The following is a 16,935-nucleotide window of genomic DNA, read 5'->3' on the forward strand; positions in this document are numbered from 1 at the left end:
ACAATGACAGTCATGAGGAGGAACAAAACATGCCATGGGAAAATGCACTGAGCTGCTCGGGTTACTCAGGTCCAACTAAGCAATCCCCAGCACAGGGCTCTTCAGCCCTGTGAAGAGTGGAGGAAGCAGATGTAGAAGCAGAAGGGATACACAAAACCACAAGCGTGGAAGTGGATAGACACATGCACACCTGGTGTTACAGGAACACTAGAGATTCTGCCTGTAAAGCAGTGGTCAGTCTTTGCTTCTTACTCTGTTAAATGCACTTGCTGTTCTAGAGTGATTCCAAGGACACTTTATGTCAGTTATGCCTAGTCATTGTCACACTCCTATTGAGTAGTGTGTCATCAGGGACAGCCGATTGCAAAAGTGACCGCTGAGATCAGCCTGTCCATGCTTGCATGGGGAATGGCTAGTAATTGTTATTTAAGCATAATAGTTGAAGCAGGAATATACTATCTCATGTTCTTTGAAACATCTGATTTGCATGTGTCAGCATCTCTGAAAGGAAACAATGTTAGGTTGCTGGGCATGCTGGTTTAAAAGGAACATGAGATGACAGTTCGTAGCAGTCAGTGTGAATGGAAGGGTTGTGTATACAAACCAGCTGAATGTTTGATCTCACAGAAGAAAACATCAGTTAAGAAAAGGGATTTCTTTTCCCCCTAAGAGTGACTCATTACAAAAATCTCAATCTGCGTACATGGCAATGAGAACTTCCTGGAACTTGAGAGGGAATGGCAAGCAGAGCAAACTGAGGATTCACAAAGCAGGCATTAGGGATCATCTCCTGAGCCTGCAAAACTTAATTTGTATGCAAAGATCCTTACAGTAGCATTTTAGGCACTGGCATGAGTCAAGCCATGTCCAGATACTTCATGCCAGGATGAATCATGTTTGACAAACAGTGCACTGAAATCTGCCCCGATTTGTATAGCTTTTGCAGAGGTGTTGGCTGAAGTGCAGGCTCATAACACAAACTGGCTTGCCCAGTGTCTCCCAAACTCTTCCCTTTAATGCCTGAGTCAGACCTGTGATGTCCTACAGATGTCCTACCACAATGAGAAACAAGTTGCTCCACAGTTATCTCCTTTGGTGGAAAGAATAAAAATCATTAGAAGGCAGCATGTATTGTAAAAATGCCCTGGATCAAATCATCCTCTCTGTTCCTTTTCTGTGCAGAAGCACACTGCTGATGCTGGGTTTGTTGCCTGTTCCCACCACATTTGCTCATATACAGCAGGAGAACGATGAAGTAGAAGATTAAACCACACTTTTTGCATCTTGCTTTTGCAGCCTGTGCTGGTGCATGTTTGTCTGTCCTTTCTCCTTTGAACATTTGCAAAGCAAGCATTTTGAGGAGGAATCCTCTGGCAGTGTTGCCACCAAATCCTGTGGCCATCTCTTTATCCCCAGATATTTGTGGTCAGACCAAACTTTGCAGAAGAGCTGCCCCTAATGGCGCCTGTTACATTATGCAGCGGAGACTTGGTTCTGATTCCTTATGTTCGCAAGATAAAACCCTCCTATCATGGACAAGTTCAGCATCAGGACATGAGAATCCTCATTGCTGTTAGCAGCAAGTTCCCTATGTCATTATTAGAGGTGACCCTCTTAGAGCCCAGCAGTACGTGCATAAAGAAGATGTTCTGAATAGGGAAAGGTCATCAGCCACTCCACGAATGGACCATGGATCAATATCGAGCTCAGGCTTCTCCATCTTTATTTGATCTTCCCGTATTTTGCAAGGTCCCAAACTGCTGTGCATTGCAGTGGGTTGTTTCCAGACAATAAGGACCCCAGCTGTTTTTCCTGGACTCTACTCCTGGGAATGACCTACTCAGTTCCCACATTAGAATGAGAAACCTCAAATTTACAGCTTTTAAATCAGGTCCTTGCTTTCCTCCTTACATACTTGTCATCTGCCTTGGGCCTAAATTAGGTCTTGGCCCCTGCTGTCATCTCCCATTACCTCTCCAGCAGCATGGCTCTCCTGTGTTCAGCACGTAATGACAAATTCTGCCCCTGGATTGCAAGAGTTTTTTATGTGAGAGATGTCACCTGCGTAGTGGCAGTACACACAGTGATACGGACTGGCCCATATGAGCACGCTAACAGTACATCTGGCCTCAATTCACCTCGGCTCCAAACCCCTCACTTTATGAGTGGGCAGAGCACAGTGTCTTATTGTTCAGCTGAACTAGTGAGTAGGTGGCAAATACCCCAGCGAGCAGCAAAGAGCTGCACTGCATGTTTGGGCAGCCACTGCAACAGGCATGCGAGCAGAGGCACATGCCCCAGCACAAGGAGAGATGCTTCCTGCCCTACACATGAGCAACGAGCTCGTCTCTGCTGTGACACACAAAAGGGACAGAATTCATTAGTGTCTTCTCAAAACCCCAGACTGCTTAGTGCAGTGAAGGAGTTCTAGATTCTTGAATGTGGCCTTACTACAGGCTCTTCTCCACCTGGAATTCTGAAAGTAAAATAGCTCATTGTCAATAGAGAGGACTGGTTAGTGGCGTGAACCTCTCCCTTGCTATAAGAAGGCTGCTGAATGAGAGAACTGAACTTCAGCAGTGTTCTCAGTGAAATCTATCAAGTGAATATATTTCTGGACCTCATTTACAGTCCTGCTTCTTTTCTGTTGCAAGAAGTGGTGTCTCTATAGTTGCAAGAGTTATGCTGTGTAATGACTGGCTACATATTTCCCTACTTCCATCCAGACCTATTTCAAGCTATGTAAAATTGCTTCTATTTGAATATTTTCTAAGATATTTCAGGATAAGAAACACTCCAAATGGAAATACTATTGAAATAAATGCTAACTCTATGATGACTTATAAAAGATGTTCCTCAATTAACCAGATTTAATTTCTTTCATCTCTTCAATGCAATAAACCTAACAAGTTTCCTAGTCAAGTCTTGCAATTGCAATGAAATAAACAGGAAAAGAGATTCTTCTTGCATTGAATATACAGGCAAAAGCAATCTAAAATTGATTTACATATTGTACAATACCAACAAATGAGAAATGTTAATTTCTGCTTCATTTAAGGCTACTCTGTTCTTTGGTTCAAAAAGGATTGATGTATTTGGACAAAATTCTTTATCAAGTGTGAAACGAAATGTTTTAAATAAAGAAAGCAATGTCTTAAAGTGAGTAAAATAAAGCCATTGCTTTAGATATACCCCATGTTGCAGTAACTATGACACTTGGAGTTACTTGGGTAGCTTTCATCTGTTTTGTTACCTCCCCTTGTTGATATATTTGCATTATTTAGCAGTACAGAATTCGAGTGAAATCTTTCTGACTTTCACATCTTAAGGGGGAGCTTAATCAGCCAAGCCTGTAAGAGCAAACTGTGAAATAAAAAGACTCTTTTCTCTTTTCTGGAATGAATAAGGAATTGCATGCATAAGTTTCAGTTTATTGTTTTAAAATCAGAAGCAGTTAAACCCCAGCATAGTTAGGGGAAGCATATACTGCAAACCACTCGTGTTTCAAGGGCATTAATCCTTTCTTCTTTTCAATTGTAATTCAAGATGTGATAACATGAGAACACTACCCATCTCCAGTCGGGCCTTCTGAAGTCCCATGACAGTTCAAGGAGATGTTCACAGCAAGACTAAGTGCAGAGTAAGGCAAAATTTGGTCCACTATCATAAGCAGCAGATGTTTGATTTTTCATCTGCTTTTAATACATGACAAGTACTTTGTTCTCCACTCTTAAGGCTACATAAAGCAGAATTAATGATTTACTAAGCAGCATCAATGGTTCAACACTGGACAAAGGCAGAACAAGCCTTTTTGTTCTTTCAACAGACTTGCAGAAAGCAGCTCTGAGCTTTTTTCAAACACCATACCATAAACAGCACCAAAACGTGTTACCGAGTTCCTGTGACAAACCCAAAGTCAAATACTCATGCATGACTCTGGATGGTATAGGTAAGGTTGGATTCAGTAAATAGCTGTGCAATCTGCCCATTCAATGCACTGTAAGAAAGCATGTTATATGTTTGTATTTATACTTCTTGCACTAATCCTGACCTTCAGCTTTTGGGAAACATGTTTTAATAGCCTCTCAGCTCTTTCTTACTGACCTGAAAGTTGCTGCTGTCTTCCAGAAGTTCTGCTTTGTGAATTTTCACAGCAATAGGAATAGTATAAACAATAAAAAGAACATTTAAAAGAAATCTCATAAATCCTTTTGACTGGAACATAATTTTACCACAGATTTTTAACAGGACATATGAAAATACTTTAGCAATACTTCCAGTGCTTACTATGAAGACCCACTAGTACAAACCATATGACATGGGACAGTGAGGGCTGTTCATTCCTGTTTATGTGGTGTGTTTGAGTAACAAGCAACGGCACTGTCATTATGTGATAATGTAACATGGCATATTTCTGAAGCCTGCTGAGACTTGAGGAAAATTCTTGACCACATTCTAACTGGCCTAATAGTTACTATTCCTGAAATCATTTATGGAAAATGCTGGCTGGATTCCTTATTTGCTCTGCTCTATTCCATCCACAATGCAGCAGGTAAAATTAGTTACCTGGGTCAACAACTTCCAGGCCTTGTGTATTCTCTCTCTAACATCTCATCTAAGTTCAAATCACTTCACCTCTATCGTCTCTTTAACCTTCTCACTTCAGCATCTGCTTACAATTTAGTTAATATACAAGGTTCTTTTCTGTGCCACTAGCTATGCATGTGATGCTCTTCTTCTTCTAGACCATTCTGGCAGCACCCTCTCCTCAAGCAAAAATCAGACAGTCACTATCCTTATTTAGCTTGTGGTTGAAAGGCAACTTTGTTGTAATTACCAATACACAGAAGCATCTACCCTCAAGTGTACTGATGGTATTGATTTAGACCTGTCCTCTCTCTTCTCCAGCCTCTCATTTCTTCATCCTGACCTGTATCATGTCCGGAATTTAGACCGAAGATGTGTTTAGCTCATTCAACACTGGAACAGCAGGAGGATGCTGTATCTAGTGTTCCTGTGAATAAGGCTCCACAAGCACAAGGACAAGCACAGCCTCTGCCAGCTGACTTTGCTACCAGTGTATGTTCTGGTTCAGGTCCCTCCTCACCTATGAGAAGTATAGAACTCTCACTACATAAACACATAATAAAGTTGGGGACAACAGAATTAATAGTTCCTCTAAATTTTGAAACAAAAGGTAGAGGAGTATCAAATGTGAAGGTAATGGTCGTAATTCTTCCTCTTGCTTCTGATTAGGGACTGTAGGGAGAAAATTCATCCATAAGAATTTTACACATTCTTCTAAATGGGCAGCAGGACCAGAAGGGTTAGATTCAAGCAGAGCTTTTTCTGACATACAACTTGTTTTCTGCATTCCCTCATTTTGGCAACTTGATGATAATCACCCCTGTAACTCATGGTCAAAAGATAATGGTGATAAAAGACTTGGACCTTATGCTGGGTCACCAGATTATATTAGGAGCATCAGTATGGGGTTGGATCTGAGTGATTAAATGAGGCTTTATGCAAGAGGACCATCAGATTTAACAAAATGACCAACTAGCTGCCTTACCACTTCCTTTTGCTGGTTTGCCATTTGTTTAGTATAGCAGCTGTTTGCCAATTAGGGCAAATAATGTATAAATAAAGCAGCAGGATCAAAATCTACAGAATAAAATGCAGCAAATGCAGAATAAAATCCTGCTTCAATGAAACACCTGTACACAGAAATTGTGAAAACACACATAAAATATAACATCAGAGTTGAGTGAAGTTTTCTGTCTAAAAATGGGAGACAAACCCCCACGAAGCACACAGACAAGCCAGTTCATGTATTGAAAGCAAATCTTTCAGAAATGCTTTTGCATCTATGTATACAGAATGGTTGTTTAGGAAAACAGGGGAAAACTGGGGAGATAGAATGATCTGCCTACACTAAAATACATCAGGTGTGCTGTTAAAGCTTAAACATGGCTGTAAGCTGCTTGTGCTGCATTACTTCAAACATTTTAGGAGAAACCTGTTTTAAAGTGGTTCCTTTAGATATTATCACAAATTACTTGAAGGAAGCACAGCCTGCTGTTTAAAGCACAGGACTGAGTCACAAGGTGCAGATTATACCCCCCTGAACCGGTAACTACTATGTGGCTTCCTCATCTCTAAATTAGGAAATAGCACTTAACTAGTCAGAGGTTACAAGGAGACAAATCATCACTGCTCATAATTGTAATAATTGGAACAAATCCTTCAGAAGAGTACTAATTTATGAAGAAACCTGTGGGAAACAAGCTAATCACCTAGATGCTTGCAGGTCTGGTAACTTGTTCTAAGCCAAAGAGAGACTCCTGTGCTGTGTTGGTGAAAGGTTTTAGGAGTACAAAGTATCAGCCCTTGCATTTGTTAAGCAGCAGCCATCTGAAGGTCACCATGGCTCTAAAGCAGAACTGTGATCTCATTGCTGCAGTTTCTGCCCTTCCCTATCCACACCCTTTCCGTGTTTATGACTGTGACACTGGAAGGTATTGATGGCTTCCACCTGCCATATATAGGCAGCCATAGACCTTGTAATGCTGTGTAGGATAACTATACCCTGCATGGTCCTGATGGTGGAAATACAGGGAGGCAACTGCCCAGCTGACTGTACCTTAAGACTAATCAGAATCTAAACTTGTCAGAGTGGAGGTTTTGCCTGGGCCAGGAAAGTGCAGTCAGTGCAAGGCTGACTCAGGCTGAGACCAAACACTTACATGTGGGCAATAAAGCCTGGGGAGAACAAAAGCAGGAGGAGCTCGCATATAAGGGAGGCCAGCTTACTTTCTATATTCATTACTGTACTCGTTGTACCAAACAAATGTGTACTTTTCAAAATGTAAAACTACTGGTTTTAACTGAGCTATGATAAATGGAGCTGGGTGTTTGTAACAGCAGCACCCTGGCCAGTCTCTCAAGAATCACCACTTGGACACCACTGAAAGTGACTGGAAGCAGCACTACAAGGGCAACTCTATCCCTCCCTTCTCTCTGCCTTGAGCCACTGCACTCCGGGCTGCGGAGGGGCACGACTAATCTGCCCCTCCCAGCCACGACAGCAGCAGCCCGGAGTCATTTACCAGGCTCTGCCCTTCTGCTCTTCAGCCCTTCCTCAGGTGACATGAAGACAGCTCCATTTAGTACAGTACACTGGCAGAGCACAGGGATTGTCGGCTTTATAGCAGAACTCTCGCTCACCAAACCCTTCCACGTATTTTTAAAAGGACTTTTACCATTCTTTGCCATGGTATCATCACCTCGGGGCATAGGGGTTGTAAAAGAGCCGGCTTACAGAGTTAGCCACCTGGAACAAGTGGCAGAAAAAAGTACACAGGTTGAACATCCCTTGTAAGTGTTCAGGCAAGCCAGCCGTGCAGACGGCCTGCACTGCCTACCGAGCTGTGCTGGGTCAGCACAAGCGTGGCAGAATAACAGATCCATAACTACAGAGTGAATTTTAGCGGGGGATCAGTGCTCACGTTACCGGCTGTCGAAGCCTCCCTTAACGCAGCTCCGTGGGCACGTCTGTCACTAAACGGCGCTTCTCCAGAGGCGGCACGCCAGCTCTCCTCTGCCTTCCCCGTGCTCTAAACACTCTCCTGATGCTTCATAATCCTTTCCTCCAGCACTCGCTGCCCCTCAGTAACGGGCCGACCTGGCGTTACTGAAGCGTTCTGGCACGGCCCACACCCACCCCTCAGGCCGCTATAACTCCTAGGGAGCCGCGCCTGCGCGGTTAAAAGGCGGGGCGTGCGTGCGTGCGCGCGCGTGCGTGACGTGACGAGACGACGCTGCGTTGGAGAGCGTGCGGCGATCCCGGAAGCGCGGGCGAGGGCCGCGGTGCGGGCTGAGGCGGTAGGCTACGGTGACGGCGGCGGGTGCTGGCCGCCACCTCCCTGCTCCTTGCGGCCGCCATGACGAACTTCATCTCGGTGCAGCTGAAGAAGGCCGCGGAGGTGGACTTGGCCAAGCCGCTATGCAAGTTCATTCAGCAGAGCTACCCGGGTGGCGACGCGCAGGCCGAGCACTGCCGCGCTGCCGAGGAGCTCAGCAAGCTCCGTAAGAGCGCGCTCGGCCGCCCGCTCGACAAGCACGAGAGCGCGCTTGAGACTCTTCTCAGGTAAGGCCTGGCTGGGGCAGGCCTAGCCGGCCTTCACGCCCCCCCACCCAGCTCCGCCATCCCGTCCCTCTTCTCCCGTTTCTGGTGGGGCGGGCTAACACCTCTCCTCGCAGGGCACCGGGGGGGACCCTAGCGGCAGCTCCGGGCTTGGGCCTTGGGTGCGGCGCAACCGCAGCCAGGTGCGGGCGGGCCCAGGTGTGGGTGGGCCGGGCGGGGCGGAGGGCTCCTCGGGAGGAAGCGGCCGGGCCGGCTCCGGTGGCCTATGGGTTGCTGCTTGCCTCCTTGCCACGGGCCCGAGTTTTTGGTGTTGCGAGGTGATGGAGGAAGTGGGGTGCGGATAACAGGCCTTGTCCCGGCCAACTTCCCCTGCTCGTGTTTGTAATCTGCCCATCGCTGCTGAGTCTTGTAGAAAGGAGAAAAAGACTGGCTTGCTTTTAAAAGGAGAGCAGGTGTGCCTTTTATTTAACATTTTGTTGTTACAGCTGGCAGCTTTACTTAGTTATTTACTTATTTATTTATTAACTATATGTTTTCATGCCTTTTCCTGTGTTCTTAATGTATTTGCAAAGTCACATCCTTATTTTCCATTTAGCACACTTAGTACAAACTTGGCAAATTTACCTGTGCCCGTGTTGTGCTGGAATTATCATAGGTTAGAGGAGCATTATGGTTGTTAATCTGTGCCTTCTGCCTGGTTATGCATAAAGCATACTTTAGGGGTAACTGCTCCATCACCTACATAAGCACTCTTTCCTATCTTTGTAGAATATCTATGGATTGCAACATTGCTGTGGTTACACTGCTGAGCTGTTTCTCTGTGTTGGAAATATTTTGAGCCATTTCTTGTAGCTTATCTACTCACTGATGCCACTGTGACTCATTTGCTGGAGTCATACTAACTACACACTTCTATTTGCAAAGCTTGGAGCAAAGACTTGTACTACCAGAATGTGAGTTTTTACATAGTGAAAGTGACTGTATCTTTTTTTTAAGAAAGAAAAAAAAATAGAGGGATTTTTCTAGTACAGGGAGATGTCTCTGTAATAGCATGAACAAGTAGAAATACGTTTGCTGTTCACTCAAATTTCTTGTTTACCGACTTGAAGAGGAATGCAAAAGGAACAAGTGACTTATTGAAAAGAAAGCAAGATTTGTAAAATGAATTGCTGATGTTTTTTGAGCTTATCAACCCTGCATTGGGTGTTTGGACTATAAAAGCTGGGATTGTAGTAATCTTGTTCTATGATATCTTAGTTTCTTGTTTTACTCCTGTTTATTACTGTGCATGTGTTGAAGGTCAGGGAAATAACGAGCTTCTGTGAAGTGAAGGAGGGACTCTGCTACCCAAATTGAAAGGCATGTTGTTATCTCCCCTTGAATGCTAGAGTTGAGCTTCCTTTGCTGATGGTGCCCATCCCGTTTGTCATTAGTTTTTAGCTGAAATGCCTGTTTGGCTCAGCCGTGTTGTATGGCTTCACCCTATCTCTAACATGTTTACATCGCCCTCTTTTCAGTTCTGGTCCTTCTCTTGAACCATTTCTGGGAGACAGAAGGTGTACATGGCATTCTGACAAGTGAGCTACTTGGATGAGTTCAGTGGACAGTCAGATGATCATCAGAGCTAGTGCAAAACTGGATCAAAGTGATGTTGCTGAAAACCAAGGGGCTCGGTGGGACCTCTGAGTACCAGCAGGCCATTAATTAAAGCCACAGTATGCAGCTTCAGCTCAGGTTTTCTCTCTGAATAATGAGGGGAAACCACTTGCAATTGCATAATTACCAGTTTTCCTTTGATTCAGTTCCACATGCAGTTCTCTGATACACAGAAGCTCCTCTGATAAAGCACCTGCATTTTAAATTGTATCCTTTGTGAATACTTGTGCTCTTTATAGTGGCAGTCAGATAAGATGAGGGTCTGAATTAACTGTTAATTAAAGAAACTGATCAGATGTCTTTTCCTGTATCTCTAACAAGGTGTGAGTGGTTTGCCTATCTGACCATATATATTGCAGTTGCTGGAAAATGTTTGTTCTTATTCTGTAAGAATACTCTGAGATAAATTTTGTTAATACTCTATAAGATGCAGTTTAAAAAGTCAGATTGCCTGCACACCTGAAGCGTGGAGTATCCAGCTGAGCTTATTGCTAAAAGAGTGTAAATGTCTGAGTACCCTGCGTTTCTCCTGACAATGCCCTTTCCTCTCCAGCTTCCAGGATTTTCCTGTTGCTGTTTGAGAGTTGTACTCAGTCATGTTTAGGTAACAACTTTAGCAAGATTTTCATTCAAGTTGGAGTTTAGAACTGGTTAGTGAAGTAAGGTTGGAAGAGCTAATTAAGATGTGGATGCCTCTTACATCCATTTACTTCTTTGCAGCTTTTTATAGACCATAATACCTTGTAGAGTGCTGTAGACCACTAACTGTTAAGAAATGAGGCCTTAATCTGCTAATTAATCCAGGATTTGCCGACAGTTTTGTAAACTTTAGAAGCCTCATTTTGCTGACTGGTTACTGCACTTTTCTTTTATGTGCAGTAAGATATGGACTTGGTTGTGGTCCCATTTCCCAGGCAAACAGGAGCCAATAAAGCTTTGGAAGCATGTGGTGTGCTGCTGTTTGCTGAGCACAAATGCTTCTTTTGGCCAAGTATTTGAGATGCCCAGTGAAAAGGGACACAGTGCAACTGGGAAAGACCTCAGCCTGCTTCCAAGCTTTCTTTGTTTAATGGAAATCTGAGTGCTCTGAAGGTGACGTAGGTGAACTTGGTACAGATGTTTCTCCTTAAGTTCTGTCATAGCAGATTTGATTTAGTGGTGTGGGTTTTGGTGTTCTGTTTTTTTCTTCTTATGATTATAATTACAGCTTGAAGGGATTCCTTGCTGCCTTTCTTAATATGAAAGGTAGCCTGGACTTCATTTCCTTTTTCTGGAGTGGTGGGGTGGTGGTGGTAGTTTAATTTTACCAGCAATTCCTGTAGTCCTTTTAAAAACGGGGAAAATAAAGAAAAAGGGGGACTGTTTGTGTGGTTTTATTTTAAGCAGTCAATCTCTTGAGGGCTGCAGTTGTAGTTCTGGTTTCCAGCTGGGATTCAGGACTCCTGTTCTTATCTAGAAAAGCAAAGAGGGATCTTGGTCTCTTTTATGTTCTTTTGAAGGAGATTTTCCTTTACGATCCTTGGAAAGAAGAACAGGATTTGAGGTTTTTAATGTAATACTTATATTTTAATTAAATTCTAATTTAAACCTTGACTTCCCACTGGAGTGCTATAACTCAGTTTTAGTAACATTTATGAGTGTGTAATGCCTGTTTTGCTGAAAAATTGTTGTCTTTGAGAACTAGATCTGTGTTGCTGACCTCTGCCCTCCCGTTGATAACTGTTAGAACTCAGGTAGCTAATGTTTGCGTGGCTCTCTGTAGCTCATCACTGGCGTAGCCAAACACCCAACACTCACCTGTGTTGCATGGCAACTTTGTTATTTGTGTATCGATAGCTAGATTACTGTAAATGTTTTTAAATGACACCTTTATGTTTGCCATCACCTTTCAGTGTGTAACTGACTTGTGCATCTGATGAAGGCCTTTCCTTCAGTATTTCTCTGTACTGCTAGTTTTCAGCTGCTGGGATTAACATCTTTGTTTGACATTTTATATGTGTTCAGTCCGTGTATTCCATTATATTTATATATGTTAATCTACTAAACTAAATGATTTTAGGGATTTTTTATGTCCACAGTTTTAAAGAGCTCTCAAATCTTAAAGAGTATTTGAAGTTCTGTAATAAAAAGAAATGACATCACATGCTTAAAGTAGGAACAAAAATAGGAACCTAAGTTCTAAACTTGTATAAAACCAACCAGACAAAAAGTCCAGTGTTACTGGTGTTCATTGATGCTAAAAGCAGCAATGTACATGTTTGCAAGGAGCCTACACCTCCTTTGCTTATTTTCTTTGTGGTTCTGTTGGAGTACAAAGAACAATCTGCTGCAAACGGCTGATGCTTAGGCTTAGGTGCCCCCAGCTTCACACAGACATTTGGCAAGCTTTGCTTCTTGGCTCTCCCCTCTTGGCAGATGAGGACAGGGTAATTGTGGAATGTGGGAAGACAACTTGGCTTTATTAGTTGCTTTTGGTTAACAAATGAAGTTGAGGCAGGAGGAGGAAGCATGGAAAATCTCATTTTCTTTGTGATAGCACATGAGAACTGTGTTGAGACCAGCTGAAGGCAGGGATTTTCAGTGCTAGGGGTTTAACTATACTTTTTACATACTTGGTAAGCTGTTAAAAGTTAATCTTGATTAAACTGCCTTTACAGTAAATATGTGCAGACTTTTTTCTTTTTAACCTTAGGAGCAATTTCTTTCAACTCAGTTGTTAGTGTAAGTCCTGCTGGGTTACTGCTGCAGATTACTGTAGCTTTTGATTAGGCTTATTATATTGTCTTAAATTGCAGTGGCTGAAGTAGAAAGCTGTAGTATTATGTACACTGGCAGATGCAAGCCACTGAAGAATATGCTAGCATTATTTTTATTGTTGTATTTGACTTCTGAAATTGCTTCTGAGTTTTTAAACATCTGTTGCTTGCAGAACATACACCTTGTACCTCTGCTTCATGTCTAGATCAATAGTGGTATTTAATAAGGTAATGTAAGGATATGGGAACAATGTTAACGCTGTTTCACAGACTGTGAAACTCATTACTACAATGAGTTTTGTATAGTGGGAAAATGAATTCTTAAAAAAGGAATTTGACTGATGTAATATTGGGTGTATGCCTGTATGGCAAGTGTTAAGGGATAGGGTAGGAAACAGGCTTTACATATTACCTGTTCTCAGCAGTAGGCAGTTTAAAGGTATTCTGTTCTGCATCCAGCCTGTCATGTTTAACAAGTGCTGGAGGTGGAGGGTACAAGTCAGGAAAACTGAATTGCTGACTCTTGCCTGGATAGACTATGTGAGGTACTATTCTATACTTGCTGTATTATCTTTTGGGCATTCTTTCCCAAGCATCTTTCACTAGGAGTAGACAAAATACTGGCACAGAGAATGTTTTAGTTTTAATTCACTGTGACTACTACAATATAATGAAAACTAGGCTTACAAGTAAAGGATCAAGTAATCAAGGATTAGGCTCTCCAGTTGATACTGTGCAAGGCAATGTCATCTATTTCAAAGACAATGGAGTTTAAACAGAAGAGTCAGAAATTGTAAGGGAGTGGGATATAATGTTCAGATTAAGAGAGTGGAGTGTAGCTTGTTAACATTATGTTAAATGCTGTACTTAATTTACTGTTGCAGCATGACTCAATGTCTGTATTCTTTGCCTTCCTATATGTATACAGGGATTCATTAGCATGTCAGTTTTTTCTAGTCCACTGTCCCATAAGCAAGTGGAATGGGTCAGCTTCATCTGTGATACTCTTCTACTTCTGAGACACGGTTTCACCTTATCTGTGAAAGATTGCCTACTACTGAACTTCTTCTCTGCTGAAAACATCTCTTTAGGCAGAATTTCTGCCTGTCCTGCAGGTCCTCCATAGTTATGAATGAGCTTCACAACTTCTGTGTGGGATTTTTGCACACTTTTCTTTACATGCCAGTGTAAGAAACAAAACTCTTGATTTATCTAATAGCTCTTTTATTTTTTGTAGATACTATGATCAGCTGTGTTCAATTGAGCCAAAGTTTCCATTCTCTGAAAATCAGGTAAGAAGACTTCTCAAGCTGTTAAAGAATCACAGCACCTTCAATGTATGACTTCCAAGCCTGTACCTAATCCACTGAACAGTACTGGTGTGGGGCGAGGCATTTAATCTCTTTGAGCCTTGATTTCCTAATCTTAGTTCATTTTCTAGTCAGTGCTCACATGGTATACTGAAATGTCACCTCTGATGGCCATAATTATCTTCATTTTACAGATCTGGAAATGTTTGACTTTTGCTAGTGGTTGCAAAGAGTTGTGCTGTGCTGATTACTCTTCAACCTTCCTTTTTTCTAGAAGTCTTTCTCATACTGTGTTCTAAAGGCTTTTAAAAACAATTTCTATGGGAAAACCTTAAGTAATGGATGGTTTTTGAAGTAGTACAGGTGTTTTATTCACAACACTAAACAGAACAAGCCACTTAAGAGCTTACCTCTTTATTCCTGCCTCTGCCCCTACAAATGTCATAACGAATGTCGTATCTATGTAAAAATTATGTTGTTCTTTTTTTTCCTACCATTTTTCTTCAGAACTCTAAGGGGAAATTCAGCTTAACTCTTGACCAGTGGAGTGTTCCTCAGGTAGAGACTGGAACAGAGCTATAGGCTGCTGTGTTTTGGTAGGGAAAGATGTACCTTTTCTTTGGAACTGATGACAAATAGGACAGAATTTGCATCTTGTTCTTGATGAAATCATATTTAAATGGTAACATTATAATTAAAAGAAAGACTTTCTTTTTGGGCTTGGTTACAAGTAAGGGAGTAGTTCTAAAGCAGTTCAAGCTGACTTGGGTTTTGCGTATAGCTGCATTCCCTTGTAGCTGAGAGCTGCACTTTTGTTCTTAGTGTTGAAAATGATCTGATATGGTGATCTGGAAGACTGGTAAACATGAAGAGGAAGCTCTGCAGTGCTGTAAACTGTTCCATCAGAGGGAAGTAGTTGTCAGTGGAAGCAGCAATGAACAGCTGAGGGCTACAGCTTCTAGCTGCAATGCTAGTGCAGGAAAATTCATTACCAAGCAGTACTGTGCCCTTTCTGAAGTTATTCTCCCCAAGCATTTTAAAACAAGTAGTTTTGCTGTGTTTTCTGGTTTGATATGATGCTATGATACCAGTTGTGTACAACTAGTTTGATCAACTGAATAAGGAATTAAATTGTGGAACCTTGAGCTTCTTTGAAGTATTTGCATTGCCTGTGAAATACACACTGGAACTGTAACATAAACCATGCTGGTTTTACCTGAATTGTCTTTCCTAAGTGCATTTCCTGATAATGTTCAAAAAATGAATGAATTCTGGTATTACAAACCAGTTGCAAATATGCTACCAGTATGGAACAGTGGAAACTGCCTGGTTGGGTGGTTTCCTTCCGTTGTGACTATACTGGACCATCAGACTTATTGGGAGAGGAATATCTGGGTGTGGAAAGGAATTTATCTGTCACTCAGAATATGAGAAGAGCTGAAAGATTATTCTGAGCATTTCTGTCTGTTCTGCTTGAAATGTTTTGAGCAAACTTAACATGGAGGAAAAAAGGTAGATTTTTTTTTTTTAATAATCTTAATGATTTTCTGAAACCTCCATAATATTGTGGTGCTACAAGTGAATGAAGTGTTTAACACAGTTGGACTATTAAAGGATAAATATGTGAAATGGGGATATTTTCTGAAGATCTCTCAGATTAAATATGAAATCAAGATCCTTCTTTTTCACCACTTTCAGGTCTGTGTAACATTTACATGGAAAGATGCTTTTGATAAAGGATCACTTTTTGGAGGATCTGCCAAATTGGGTATGTGAATGTACTGAAAGTGCAAGTGTTCAGGATATTAAAGTTCGAGATTGTGTTTATATCATTGAGTTGCTAATAGTCTTTCTAGTATTCTCAACATAGCTTTCAAATGATGTCAACTGTATTGGTAATAGATTAATAACTTCACCACTGGTAATGAATAAATGCAAAGAATTTCTATAAAATTGAGATTCAGTATTGGTTTTTCCAGGGGCACAAACAGATGTGCAATCTGATAGCAGTTATGCTGTCTGCTCCTCAGACTTCTGGGAGCAGCCACAACTGACATTGATCAAAGTTGTTCAAGTTAACATGAAGTTTCATAGTAGCAGGTTTTAGTAATCCAGCTCTTACTCCTCCTCTACATGAATAAGATCCTCATGAGGTGTGCTTGGGGGTGGGTGAGTTTGTTCCAGACGAAGGGAAGTGATGCTAGCTGGCTTCAGTAACCTAGTCTGATAGCACATTTCAGTCAGGGGAATGGAAGGATCTTACAGTGCCCTGGAAGGATTTTCCTGATACTTCTTTATACAGTATTTTCATACAGATTTGAATGCTTGGAAAGAAAAAAAGCATTTGTTCCCTGCAAACATAAGGAGTTTTGAGTCTGTGGTTTGTTTTAGTCATATAGGGACAATTCTGCACTGCAGAATCAGGATCATTAAATGGTTTTGGGGCAATTGTCAGTGGAGAAACTGAGACTAAATCCTTTTGAATTAAGCGAGGAGCTGTTCAGTTATGTGTCATTGTTCCTCAATCCTATACCCAGGTAGAAATTTGGTTTAAAACTTCCATGCAGCTGAGATACAGGGCTGTGACTTGAGAGCTCTGGTTCTTGCTGTTGTGGCAAACTGTTTTCCTAACTCCCACTGAATCCCAAGTGTGTATCACAAGGGTAGCTGAAAGATAATGTGGCTGCTTGAAAAGTGACCCAGTTTGCAGCATGGCATGTAATCTGAAATATGTTGTTTTAGGTTAATAGGTAGAGCTATAAACAGATGGGTCTGAGGAGAACCTATGTTGCTAAACAGCTGTTCTTACTACAAATCACACTTGAGATGCAGTTCAGAGTGTAAAGTAATTCTGCATATAAAGTAATTTTGCACTTAGGAAACTTTAAAGCCATATTTTATTTCCTTTCTTGTGTTTGTTTCAGTCTTTTCAATGATGTATTAAGTTGCACAAGATGATCTTAGGAAAAAAATCTGGAAAATAAAGTACAGAAGAGAGATGATCTAGATAAATGACTATTACCGTGCAGAAATACAGTGACTGTATAACACTTTTCACTCGGAAACA

The 16,935-nt window shown here is 41.7% G+C and overlaps 1 protein-coding gene across 4 annotated transcripts in view; it reads left to right on the plus strand.

Annotated features, from left to right (window-relative positions):
• Positions 1 to 7,916: 7,916 nt before the first annotated feature.
• The window catches only part of PDCD6IP (programmed cell death 6 interacting protein), a 30,009-nt gene continuing 20,990 nt past the window's right edge, over positions 7,917 to 16,935 (plus strand). For 2 of the 4 annotated variants that reach the window (XM_061358501.1, XM_061358503.1), the window contains exons 1-3: positions 7,917 to 8,149; positions 13,796 to 13,850; positions 15,567 to 15,636. In XM_061358501.1, the coding sequence (XP_061214485.1) occupies positions 7,944 to 8,149; positions 13,796 to 13,850; positions 15,567 to 15,636 (331 nt within the window). In that variant the 5' untranslated portion in view covers positions 7,917 to 7,943. The remainder of the gene's footprint in view (positions 8,150 to 13,795; positions 13,851 to 15,566; positions 15,637 to 16,935) is intronic. The other 2 variants (XM_061358500.1, XM_061358502.1) reach the window with 1 other exon arrangement.

Source organism: Neopsephotus bourkii, unplaced genomic scaffold (genome assembly GCF_033783945.1).
Source record: "Neopsephotus bourkii isolate Nb327-2 ecotype Australia unplaced genomic scaffold, CSIRO-AGI_Nbou_v1 NB_942, whole genome shotgun sequence".
In the NCBI taxonomy this organism is placed as follows: domain Eukaryota; kingdom Metazoa; phylum Chordata; class Aves; order Psittaciformes; family Psittacidae; genus Neopsephotus; species Neopsephotus bourkii.